The sequence below is a fragment of the Melospiza melodia genome, chromosome 2 (genome assembly GCF_035770615.1).
Source record: "Melospiza melodia melodia isolate bMelMel2 chromosome 2, bMelMel2.pri, whole genome shotgun sequence".
Taxonomy (NCBI): Eukaryota; Metazoa; Chordata; class Aves; order Passeriformes; family Passerellidae; genus Melospiza; species Melospiza melodia.
Genome location: NC_086195.1, coordinates 76,346,955 through 76,359,670, shown reverse-complemented (window position 1 = coordinate 76,359,670; position 12,716 = coordinate 76,346,955). Strand labels below are relative to the sequence as shown.

Here is a 12,716-nt window from a genome sequence, read left to right as displayed (position 1 = left end):
AACAGCTTAGAAAGTGGACTAATTCAGGAAAAAGAAAGTTATGTACCATATTAATATATGCTAGGACTGCAATTACTTAATGACAAACAAAATGCACATTTTGGAATATTTTATATCCAAAGGTTCAAAGAGGGGATCATTACACTATCCTAGTAACTTGCTTTGTAATACCTCTCACCCAGCTGTGGAAACACAGTACTGCAACCAATAAGCACACTGCAGTCAAAAAAGTGGGGAAAACCCAGGAAGCCACAATACCTCAAGGAGGTCATGTACTTACTGTGACTGGAATACAGTGAAATGTCTCAAAATACAGTTTTTAGGAAAAAAAAATCTGTTTTTATTTCCCCTACTCAATTGTCCTATCTATCAGATATGAGCTTCTTGTCAGTTGTTTTGCTTTTGTGAATTCAATTACTTTGAGTGAAGTTAACTGTTCTGTTTACTAACAGAAAAGACTAATGGCCTCCAGAGGTCCCTTCCAACCTTAACTATTCACTGATTCAGTGTAAACACTTGTATTGTAAATAACAGTTAATTGACAAACCTGTTTGTTTCTGCTGAGAAAAGGACTGATGAGCATGTTGGAACTTAGCAGTTGCCTCCTGAAATTTAATTTTCCTCTGCCGCAGAACTTGTTCTCTAAATCTTTGTTCTTTTGCTTCTTCTTCCTTCTGTCTTTCTTCAAAGGCTCTGTATATAAGAAGCAAAAGTAGACAATTCCTATGTTTATGAATTACATTTACTGAAATACTAGTAACTTGCTTACCAACTTGCTGTTTTAATACAAAAGCTTGTTTGTTCATAAATCAAATGCTATTAACTTCAGCACAGCTGGATTTGTAGAGTTGGAAGGTAAACAGGACAGTGGGTGATGAAGAGTCACAACATATTTTAACTTCTTAGCCTCAACCAGGGATTTGATTATTTTTTATGTGTGAATTAACATGTAGACTTGACCAGTTCTTGTCACCAAAGTGACTTTTACAACAGCCTTTACAGTACCACATAAGGGTATCATAGTGAGCAGATCAGTAGAAAGGTTAACTGCAAATGTTTGTGTGTGCTTTTCATAAAGCTGTTGGGGAAATAAAAACAGTTTAGAAGTTGTTATTTCAAAATAACACAAAGGAGCTACAGCTTTTATCTATAAATATGCAAGAGTAAGTTGTAGTTGTTAAAAAGCTTCCTGAAAAACAATCAGTTTAGTAGCACAAAATGGGATAAAACAGTAACACAAAACTATACTTGACAGAATCTGTTATTATTAAAAACACATTAAATGGGTCCTCTCACTGACTGGAAAGCAAAGCAGACTCTAGTCAAAAACAACCATCATCACAAGTCTCCTTCACCAGGCATGAGCTTCATGAAGCTATGTAGAATCTTTTCTCCTGCTGACAGAATAATCAATTTTTATTGACAAATTAGCTGCCTGAGTGAAATATACCCAGAATATTTATTGGCACATATGTAGGCAAGTAATATTTAATGGTTTTAAACTAAAAGAGGGTAGATTCAGACAAATATAAGGAAGAAATTTTTTTACAGTGAGGGTGGCGAACCACTGGAGCAGGTAACCCAGAGAGGTTGTAGATGCCCCATCCCTGGAAACATTCTATTTTAAAACAGTAATACTGTAAAAGTAATGAAACTTCCAAAGCCTGCCATGCAAAGATCACTACAGCTGGGAGCTTCCCATCTGTGTATTAGAAATGTGATTTAACAGGTCACTAATACACTAAGTAGGGTCCCCCTCCAGCCAGCATTAGTGCAAAGTTTAGCCAAGTTCTTTGTTTCTCTCAGCACAATAAGATACAATCCCATAACTCCAATCACTAGCAGTTACTTCATAGCTCTTCTTGCTTAATGGAGCAATACTGCTACTTCACAGAGCTCCTCCTTAACTCAAGCTATTTTAATTATTATTCCCTTTGCTTTTCAGGGAAAAAGTTCAAACTGAAATAATCAACTTGACTCTCTCTAGTATCCCTTCAATATGACAACTGATCTCCTGTGAAAACAAACACAAAAATGATTTGAAATAGGTACTTTTTATTTTAGAAAACTTAAAGGCTGTAATTGCACAATAGTAAAAAAATAGAAAATCTGCCAGCTAATTCCCAAGTACACACTTATACAGGAATATTCACTTTAATCCACTTGGCAGCCAAAGCGTAGCAGAGAGAGAGACAAAGAACTTTCATTATTTTGAAAACTCATATATACATAGCTGTTAAAAAAGAACTGAAAAGTAGAACTGGAGTTCATTGTCCACTTTCAGTATTCCTGAATTTTAATCACCATAAAATCTAATACAGAAATACACAATTTTATCTTGACTAAATGAAATTCACAGGAGAGGAAACAGACTTGCTTATCCTCATAAGTACTTTAGACACATTCTTCTTGAGGCCCTTTAATATCTCTAGAAGCTGATCAAGGCCTTTAGTTGAACTGTAGTTGTTAAATTCAGACATGTGGGAAATTCTACAATTTTACACCTGGAGTAATTCCAGCATATAACTCCAAAAAAGAAAAAAGTCAATTCTGACAGAGTATTTTTTTTAGACTATTTTGAATATGGCTTAGCTACACTCTTCCACATTCCTAATAATGAGTATTAAAAAAGGACTGTTGTTCCATATACTTGGCAATGACAGAGTCCAAATGCTGATGCAAGAGGTCTTTTTCAGCACAGTTCATCATGATCAATATTTGGTTTGGATTAAGACAAGAAGGAGAAAAAAGGATCTTACTTCAAAATAATAAAATACCTTAAAGTTATTCAGGGAAGCCTTATTAATTTCTTGACCTTGCAGAATGTAAATTGTAACACCCAGGATCATTACGTAAAATAAATAATTTTAAAAATGCACATTTACATCTTACAGAAAAACATTTAAAGCAAATGATTGTTCATGCATTCTCTTAAGTCACCAGCTTAGGTTCATATCACAGATGTAACATTGGCAAAAGAGTATGGCTTTAAGATGGATAGCTAACAGAAGAATTTCCTGACTGGTGTTTTTTTAACCCAATTTTTCTGTCTAGTATAAACAACCCAGTGGTGCAGCAATTTTTGAAATGGCTGCCAAAATATTTATGGAGAATTTGGAATACAAAACTTAAAATACTTAGCTGTCTCACATATACAGACATTATGTGGAAGGCATTTTTATGTTAAAAACAGTATGACTAGATGGTAGTACTATTTCCTGGATAATTCTGTTCACAGTGAAGTGATAGAGGCTACATTCCCAGGTGGGTGGACTAAATGCTTACTACTGCATTGGATGAAAATGATAATTAAAAAGGAATATATACGGTGTGTATGGAGGGCTATGAAATGAACGTTTTGATACTGAGTTTATATTACTTTTCCATTGCCACATCATGTTGCAAACCAGTACACAGTAATTTTAAAATTGAGTTAGGGAGATATTTGTATGGTCAATGACAACAGTAGGATGAAGAAAAGGCTAGAATGCAGTGTCACATTCAAAATTCCCTTCATGGGCAAACAGAAAGCAATCTTATAACCTTAAAAAGATCTGTGGACATTACCCAAAAAGCAACATTTTTAATCTAAGACACTTCCCAAGACCAGGAACACATATTAAATCTATTCCTTCATCTTCTTTGATTATCATATGCTGAATACAAAAAGACAGCCTGAAATTGCTGCAAGAGCTTCAGAAGGACTAACCCCTATAATACTGTATGGGCTCACAGAGAGCTGTCCTGCAATATGCCCCAAAGATCCACAGGTGGGCTGCCTGCACTACGTACCACTTGTCATATTCCAAGTCTTGCTCATAGGCAAGACCCAAGCACACCTTATATAGTCAAGCATGTTTTTTTCTTAGCATAATTCAAATCTTAAAGAGTCCAATTCTCATTAATCCAGAATTGTTACTGAAAAATAATTATACTGTTAGAATACTTCTATAGAGAAAAAGGCTCAGTAAACTGTTATTCACACATTGAGCTTCGATCCCCTTTCCTGATGCTCATTCTTGCATTGCTGTTTTGTATCCCAAGGTTTGTAGTTTCATTCTAGTTGTGCTGGAGTGTTAAGATGAACTGGCAGCATCTGGAGTTCCTTCACCAGGAACAACAGGATTTTCATGTGAAGGCTTTCTTCTCTCTCACCTTAGGATCCACTTGGAGTAATTTTTATATTTGCTAATAAACTTTTACACCTCTGCTCTATCACCATCAATCTGTAGCTCCACAGTACCTCCAAATATTCCATACATGGTGCTTTTTATGTATGTTACATACTGTTATTTTCTTCTCTTTATTACCTCTAAAGCCAGGTTTTTCAGATCTAGTTCTGTATTTCTTTAGCTGACTATTGGTGAGTATAGCCATGGGGCCTCCAGTGCCAAGCCTGTGTGCCATCTCTTACCATTCCCTGCCTGTACTTCTCCATGCCACATCCTGCACCTCCAGTTTTCAAAGCCTCTGCTACCATACCAGGCCTGCATTTCTCTATGCTGCTTCATGATTTTAGAGTCATAAATGTCTCATCCTCTCCATAGAACAACTGCTTCTTACTGTTATCTATATAAAACTACAATAAAAAGATAAACAAAGGCAAAATTAGCCACAGACACCTGGTCTTTTAGACAAATTGCTGTTACAGCTAAACTAAGCAAAACAAAGCTGCTGCCAGGTCAAGAAAAGTTCAGAGAGCAAGTTTGGCAAGCATCTGTTTCAAGGCCTTGCAAATTCAACGCAATCCAGTGGTCCATTATCAGAAATGGCAATACTGCATTTCAAGTCCTCATCATAGTGGTTACAGTGAACACCTACTTTTCACAGTTCCATTCTGATGCAGAAAGAAATACAAATTTCTTAAAACTCTGCCCTCTCTGTTTTACAAGTGCTGACATTGTTCTCATATTTCAGGCCATGTTCTCCTTTTCATTTTCTATCAACAAAACTAGTGAATGATTTAAAGAGCTTTTATGAAATAATCAATGTTAATCAGCCAGTAGGTGGAGCACAAAGCTTGTGCATATGTTGAAAACAAAGTATTATGGAAAGAACAATAGATTGGGAATAGATTGGAAACTGATAAAGATTTCCTTCCCCAGTTTCAGCAGACGGATTAGCTTTTTCAAGGTATTTCAAAACAAACCAAGATAACTGACTGTAAGGTTTATTTCAAAATGCACAGAGACAATTGCATTTCCAGAATGAACCAGCTACCTGCAGACAGTAACATCACAGTAAAATGGGAAACATATTTTGCACTGAGCACTAATAGCACAAAGTCTATAGTCCCCAGCAAAACTGACAGATGGTATTTAGAAAGCAGTGTGTTATAGATACATAAAATATGATATCCTATTCATTTGCATTAAGTATGTGCTTAGTCAGTAGCTCTTATTTCCAGAATACTGGTATTTAAACAAAATATCTGCCAGCTACTGTCCCAGAGAATACTTGATTCTTAATCTGATCTTGAGATTGCAACTTCATGTATCAGCGAGACAATAAAGAAATTGCTTTCTTGATACTCAGGCAACTTGTAAAAACTGTAGGCTATGGTTTTTTGCTGTGTTGAAGTACTATTGTTAACACAAAGCTAAGGAGCTTGGTCAGTAAAAGAGATGCAAAAAAACAGATTACATCAGGGGGATTGAAAAAGATCTGAGATTTAAGTTAGAGACTTTTATTTCCAAAGCTATCCTTGCTCTTTCTGAGCAAGTGATGCTTTTGTCTTTTACTACTAAACCAATTAACTGTGTACAGCTTGTAGAAGGTATTTTTAATGCTGAAGGTGCTGCATTTTAGAAGTATTGACAACAAATCAACAGTAGACTGTCAGGGAAAATTTTATTACAAGTAGATATAGAAAAGGTTGGAAACAGAAGACCTCAATCTGCAACAACCTTGCATATGCAGATCTCATTAGCTTAAAAAGTACTTTAGTACAACCTTGTTTAAAGGAGGCCTGCTGTTGGTCCCTGAAAAGACCCACAAATTAAAACCCACAGAAAAGTTTTCCTCCAAAAAACAACATGAAGAGAAGGAACCTAAATGACACAAGATTAAAGACAGAACAGAAGCTCTTCTGTACCTTCACTAGTGCTTCATCCTAAAGAGAATTCACTGCTTTTATTTTTTTTAGTAGAAAATTTATAAACTTAAGGTTGCCACAAAATTTGGTTAGGCTTGATCAACTACATAAAATTCTGCAAAGAAATGACAGTCCTGTAGATGAGAGGAGAGCTGTTGATATTGTCTATTTGGCCTTTACTAAGGCTGCTGGTACTGTCCCCCCTGTGATCATCACAAATGAGATGCTGCTGTACAGGCTGAATGAGCAGAGAGTGAGGTGGAATGTAAATGTTCTGAATGGTCAGGCCCCAAGGGTGCTGATCAGTGACACCAAGTCCTCATGGAGGCCAGGACATAGTGGTGAACCTTAGCAGTCAGTACTGGGCCAAATCCTCTTTAACATCCTCATTAAACATAGAAACACTGAATCATTTGGGTTAGAAAAGACCTCTAGGATCATCGACTCAAACAACAAGCCCAGCACAGCCAACTCCACCACTAAACCACGTCTTGAAGTACACCACATGCAACCATTCCAATGGGCAGCCTTTTCCAATGCTTGACAATCATCTTCACAAATACAATTTTCCTAGCATCCAATCTAAACCTGCCCTCATACAATTTGAGGTCATTTCCTCTCATGCTGTAGCACTTGTTACTTGAGAGAAAGGACCAGCTTTGCTGTCAAGAAGGTCAGTGGCATCCTGAACTGCAAGAGGCAAAGCCTAGCCAGCATGCAGAGGAAAGTGATCCTTCCCCTCTGCTCAGCACTAGGCAGGCCACAGCTGAAGGAATGTGCCCAGCTCTGGGCTCCTGAGTACAAGACAGACATGGACAGACTGGACACAGTTCAGTGAAGGGCCACAGAGATGATGAAGGGACTGGAGAATCTCTCTAGGAATGCTGAAAGATTTGGGACTGTTCAGGCTGGAGAAGGCTCAAAGGAATCTTCTTAATGTCCATAAATATCTGGAAGGAAGGCGCAAAGAGGAGAGAGCCAGGCTGTCTTCAGTGATGCCTACTGACAGGGCCAAACTGAAACACAGAACTTTCCTTTGGAATATCAGGAAACACTTTCTTTTGGGGGTAAGGATGATAGCCCTGACACAGATTGCTGTGGAGTCTCCATTCTTGGAGAAGCTCAAAAGTGATTCCTGGGCAACCAGTTCTAGGTGGCTCTTCCTGAGTGGAGGTGTTCAACCAGATCAAGAGGTCCCTTCCAACCTTGACCATTCTATGTGAAGGTTAGAGGTAGAAAATGGACTGTCACCCCCCCTCAGCGTACTCATTCCTACTCTCCATATAAAAAATGAAGAAGATACACATTTTCTTTTGAAATGATACACTAGCAGTGCCAAGAATAACTCCTGATACATGCCCGTAAGCCTTGGCAGAGAGAATTTTGGGTCCTGCTGGATGAGAATGTGGAGCTTAAGAACTTCATGCTACCCTTGAGAAACCATCATCATATCTAACAGCTTAACATGTGTTAGAAAGCTAATGGAACTTGGTTCATATAGACCTGACACATGACCTGAGGTCTGATCAATCAATTCCTACCTGCATAACTGTCAGGAAAAAATACTTAGATTCAAGGAACTTTATTTTCAAATTACTTTCCTGAACATATGCAGTGACCCTTAATTTTTACTTATATATGTTATAGCTCTTAACATTGTATGCACTTACTACCTTTCTAACATTAAACAAGTCACTTCTTCTCAGTTATTAGGAGAAAACTTGTTACCACAGACTTCTATTTGAACTGCTTATTGTGCTAATAATTATGCCATTCTCAATTATCACAAATTGAAATGTCTTCATTTTATGAATACCATACCTAAATTTTTAAGTGGCTCACCTGAGTAACTTGGATTTACACTGTGTTTCTTAAGGCTACAATGAAATGCATATGGAAATGTATTTATGTATCCATGAGTATTACTTTAACTACACCAGTCTGTCAAAAATATGCAGGTTGTCTGGTACTTGCTTTTACATTAGAGTATAACATTTCAAGACCAGTAATATAATAAACAGTGTTCATCTGAGATGTGTAGCATTACAGTGGTTCTGTTCCAGAAAAAGAAATTAGGTATTTAATTTTTCAACTGAGACTCAGTCTATATCTGTAAAGGTTGTGGGTTGCAGTCTGTCTTTAATTATTAACAGGTGATTATATCTCTCCTCCACTTTTCTTTTTATTTCGAAATGTAAGTTGATAGCACATACTGTCAGGCTAAAATGGCAATATAAACAATATATACCACCTCTCTTATGAGTTATGAACATATGCAATCAGTAAACATTGTACAACAGAAGTCATCAGATAAGGGAACTGTGGGGCACAAACATTAATGAGTTAACAAGAGGCAGAGGAAGCTGGTCTGAGGCTGGGGGCTTGCAAGGAGGAACCCATCTGCCTCTGCAGTACACACAGCTGAGCTCTCTGTATGTGTGAGCACCACCTCAGTGTGAGGGGAAAAACCTCTATGCCCATTACACTACTCACAGCTCTTGCTGAGACATTTCAGTGCATAATTTACTTAATCCATTTGCCACAGAATATTTCATGGCTTTGCACTCTCATGTATGCAGAAGACAGACTATGTAAAGCTCTGTTTAAAATGTCAGTACAAAATAAGTTTATTATAAGTGTAATCCTGTACAAGAAAAATGTTGCTTTGTGTTTACTGGGAAGTGGGAGCACAAAGCCTCAGCATGAAGGGGAGGCTGTGCAGCTGTTATGTCATGCAGACAGAAAAACACACACTTCAGAAGGCAACAACTGCCTTCTGCTGTTACAGCTGAGTGCATTTTTCATACCTTCATGGAAGCTAATAAAAGCCAGAACACCAGAAATGCACATCAGAGCCACAGGATGAAAGTGCTACTTACCTTTAGTTTATATGAGATGTGACTACAGTGAGTTTCCAAAAATTAGCGAGTAAATCAGAATATTGCTATTTTTATTTTATTTGTCCTATGGCAAGAAACTGGATTGGTGAAACTTTTCAGCTTAGATTCCTCTAGGCCAAAGCAGTGAGCTATTTATCAAAGTGAACATGAAAATAGTAGAGATATATTGATCTGTCTCAAGGTTTTGACTTTTTTGCTTTGGCTTTCTCTTTTTTTACAATCCTCCATTAAAGGAACCCTAGTTACTTGCCTTCTTCTTCTGTTTGTCTCCATCAAATATTTCATTGCCTTGCTCCGATGCATTTTTTGATCCTTTTTCAGTGCCCGACGTTCTTCTTGTAAATCCTGTTCAAAATGAAACATTAAATCTCTACCCCTAAGATTGTGTTAAGGACAATAGAAATTGGATGGAACTGCTCATTAAATGATACAATAGCCTGCATGACTGGCCTTCTATAGAGTAGGTTCCATAACTGTATGTTACAGTCATAACTAACTTTATGCTCATCTAGAAAGAAATGTAATTGCATTTTAATTTTTAAAAGGATTTTAGGAGAGGCTTTGCACTTATCTTTCATGATGCCACCAGCTGAAAAATCCCACCTTTATTATGTTCATTTTGTGTAGTTATCTAAACCTGTAACATAAGGATGCAGGTATGACAGGGAAAATAGTAAAGCTCCCCCACACACACGCTAAAGGATTAGTTGTTTACACTGAAATTGATAAACATAATTAAATAAAAGCTCTCCACAGAGCCAGATCAGCCCTGCATCACGCCAGTAATTATTTAAGTAGCACTGTGCAGGCGGATCTCAAGAGTTTGTGTCAGTAGTTCTTACTACTAAAATTGAAAAAAACAAGAACCCACAAGTTAGGATGGAAAACACTATTCCTAGTGGCATAATCTCCTATTAAAGGGAAAACAAGAAAACTCCGAAGTTGCTTGAGAAGTCAACTTTCCCACGGCAGTTTAAAACCCGCAAAGTACAAGTTTGAGTTTGAAGACACCCCTGAGGCGGTCTCTGACCGCGGGGCAGGGCGGAGGCTGGGACATCGCCGCCCCGGCCCCGCCGCCTCCCCACACGGGCCCCACGCAACGCCGCGGCCCCGGCCCCCCTTCGCAGGGCTCGGCCGGCCCGGCGATCCGGGACCGCCTCACGAAGGATACACAGGGACGCTCCGCCGCCCTCCCGCGCGGTCCTGCCGCCCCCCGGCGAGGAGCTGCCCCCGCTCCGCCCCGCCGGCCTTCCCGCCGAGCTCCATGCAGCGCCCGAGTCAGCGCCGGGCCCCGCCGCGCCGCTCTGCGCCCACTGCCCGGCCTCGTAGCAACCGGCCAAGCCGCGGCCCTCGCAACGGGGCGGGGCCGCGGCGCCGGGAGCGGCGCTGGGCCAGAGGCTTCGGCTGCCGCGGCATTTGCTGCCTGCGAGGCTGGCGCAGGGGACAGGGCGGGCCGGGACCCGAGGGCGGGCCGGATCCCGCCTGGCCCGGCCGGGCCTCGCCGGTGCCCGTGCCAGGGTGGGAGCCACGCGTGGGAACCGCTCCGTACTCTCCCCGCGGGCCCGGCCCGGCTGGGAGAGCAGTGCTGGACGCCCTGTCAGGGACGGTGCTTGGCTCTCGCTGGGCTTTCCCTCCTCTGCAGCGCTGAACACTGCGGGATAACTTTTAAAAGCCCCAAACACACACGGGGTCCGAGCGAACGCGTTCTCCTGGGCAAACACCACGTGCGGGTTTGCAGAGCTCTGCGGTGCTTCTTAGGCCTGCTGAAGACTTGGAGTTAACCCCATAAACTTTTGTGCGGAAATAACAACAACATCAACCACCAAAAGATGTTTTGTGCAGCTGATGCACAAAATGATGAGTATTATAGAAAAACGATTAAAAAGGTCCATAAATACACTTACAAAAAAACAAAACAAAACAAAAAACTCCCCCAGTGTGTTCTTAAGACTGCAAAACTTTTTTTTTTTTTAATTTTCTTTATTTTTTTTTTTTAAAGCAAAGTAGGGTGTGTAGTCTTGGGATATTGCCCTGCCTCGGATGAGCTGTCAGCAACAGTCTAAATGCCTTGGTGGTTTCCTGGCGAGACATTTCTTGGCCGGTGTATTTGAGCTTAAACCAATTCTTCCTCTTTTTTTTTTTTTTCCCCTTTTTTTTCAGTGTGCAGCTGTTCTATGTCTTTGACTAGGAAGGTAAAAAACAGTACTCTGCATTTGTAAAATACTTTTCTGCACAGACCTCTCCCCCGTATTTGTAGCACAGTTTGGGAAGTGGGTGTTGCTGTTACCATTTTACAGTCAAGACCAGTGGTGGTCAGGTTGCCAAGTGTGTTTAATGTTTACAGTATCCTAGTTCCTGTCATTGAGAAGATGACCCTAAAATGGAAGTCTTTCACCTCTAGCTCAGAAAATCAACCCCAAATTCACCATTTCTTTGCCCCATCTGCTCTGTTGTGTTGCAGAAGGGGGAAAAATGGTTGTCAATTTATCACTGTGTGCTTTTCAACTTACACACACATTTAAAATCCCAGTTTGCCTGATAAAATGCACTGTTTCATTTAGGATGCAATAGAAGGCTTTGTCAGGTTGGAGAACTGAGTCACCCAAGCAGAACTGAGGCAGAGCTGGGACACTGCAGAATTTGGGCCCATGTCACATTTATGAAGATTGAAGGTCATGGTCAACTCATGCCACTGACAGATTTTGAGCTTCCTTAGATTTACTGAAATTTTTCATCTAATAGAGTGCAACTTGCATATTCACCTTAAGACACCTTCTGAGATTCAGAACTTATTCAGTGTTTATATATATTTCTGTCTTTCTCTTGTTTACTTTTTTATTAAATCTTCATAGTTCTCCTTTATGGTTATTGGATCTCCTCAAGAGTAACCTCACATCTTTCAGATGGTGGGACAAGAAGGGGACAAGCTGGGGCCCATATATTCTGGGGCAGCAAAAAGCCTAATTTTAAGTAGTTACAGAATGGAAGGTCCTGCTCTGGCAGCTGATTTGAAAGAAGCTTCATAAACTTTACTTTGGGCTGGCCACTGATATTCCATTGAAGGATAAAGATCAGCTCTTAAAACTTTGTGGGATGGATTCTGAATTTATTACAAGTCTTATTTAAAGGCTGGAGCGTAGCTGTGCTGCTGCAGGAACATATTTTTCTTTTCTTCTTGTCCCAGTGGAGGATTAATCTGCTGATGCCCTATACTTTTTCTCTAAGCTGTGTAGGCAACTGCATGGGAGAAGTTAATGTTCTGACTGTTTTAACCATTCCTGAATTCTGTCACTTGGCCTACTGATGTACATAGAAATAGGAAGAAAAACTGCCTTTATTGTGATATATAGAGAGCCATGGAAATATTTTTACCTTTTTCCTGAGACTGAACTAATGATCACAACCTGCATTTTCTTGAGAAATCATCAACTGATGCACTAATTAAACACTACTAAGTATCATATTGGAAAACTATTACGTACTATGGGGTACTTTAGAAAAAAAATAAAAAATTGATTTTGAGAGATAAAGAAGAGCCAAAGTTGTCCAGAATTTCACAGGCAGTTAAATATACTCTTCTCAGTTACAGGTTCTTAGTACCATTTAGCTATTAATTTTAAAAGAAAACATTGGATTAAAAAGTGTATTAATCCTCACTCCCAACAAATGTTGGTTGGTCCCAACAAATCTTAGTAGCAAAAGCTATTTCTAGTGTATTCCAG

General features: G+C 39.6%; 1 protein-coding gene across 1 annotated transcript in view; it reads right to left on the bottom strand.

The window, feature by feature from the left end:
• Nucleotides 1-9,364, bottom strand: part of CEP126 (centrosomal protein 126) — a 36,963-nt gene extending 27,599 nt beyond the window's left edge. The window contains exons 1-2 of the mRNA XM_063148903.1: nucleotides 9,245-9,364; nucleotides 548-693 (exon numbers count right to left, since the gene is read on the bottom strand). Of these exons, the coding sequence (XP_063004973.1) occupies nucleotides 548-693; nucleotides 9,245-9,357 (259 nt within the window). The 5' untranslated portion in view covers nucleotides 9,358-9,364. The remainder of the gene's footprint in view (nucleotides 1-547; nucleotides 694-9,244) is intronic.
• Between the last annotated feature and the right edge of the window lie 3,352 nt (nucleotides 9,365-12,716).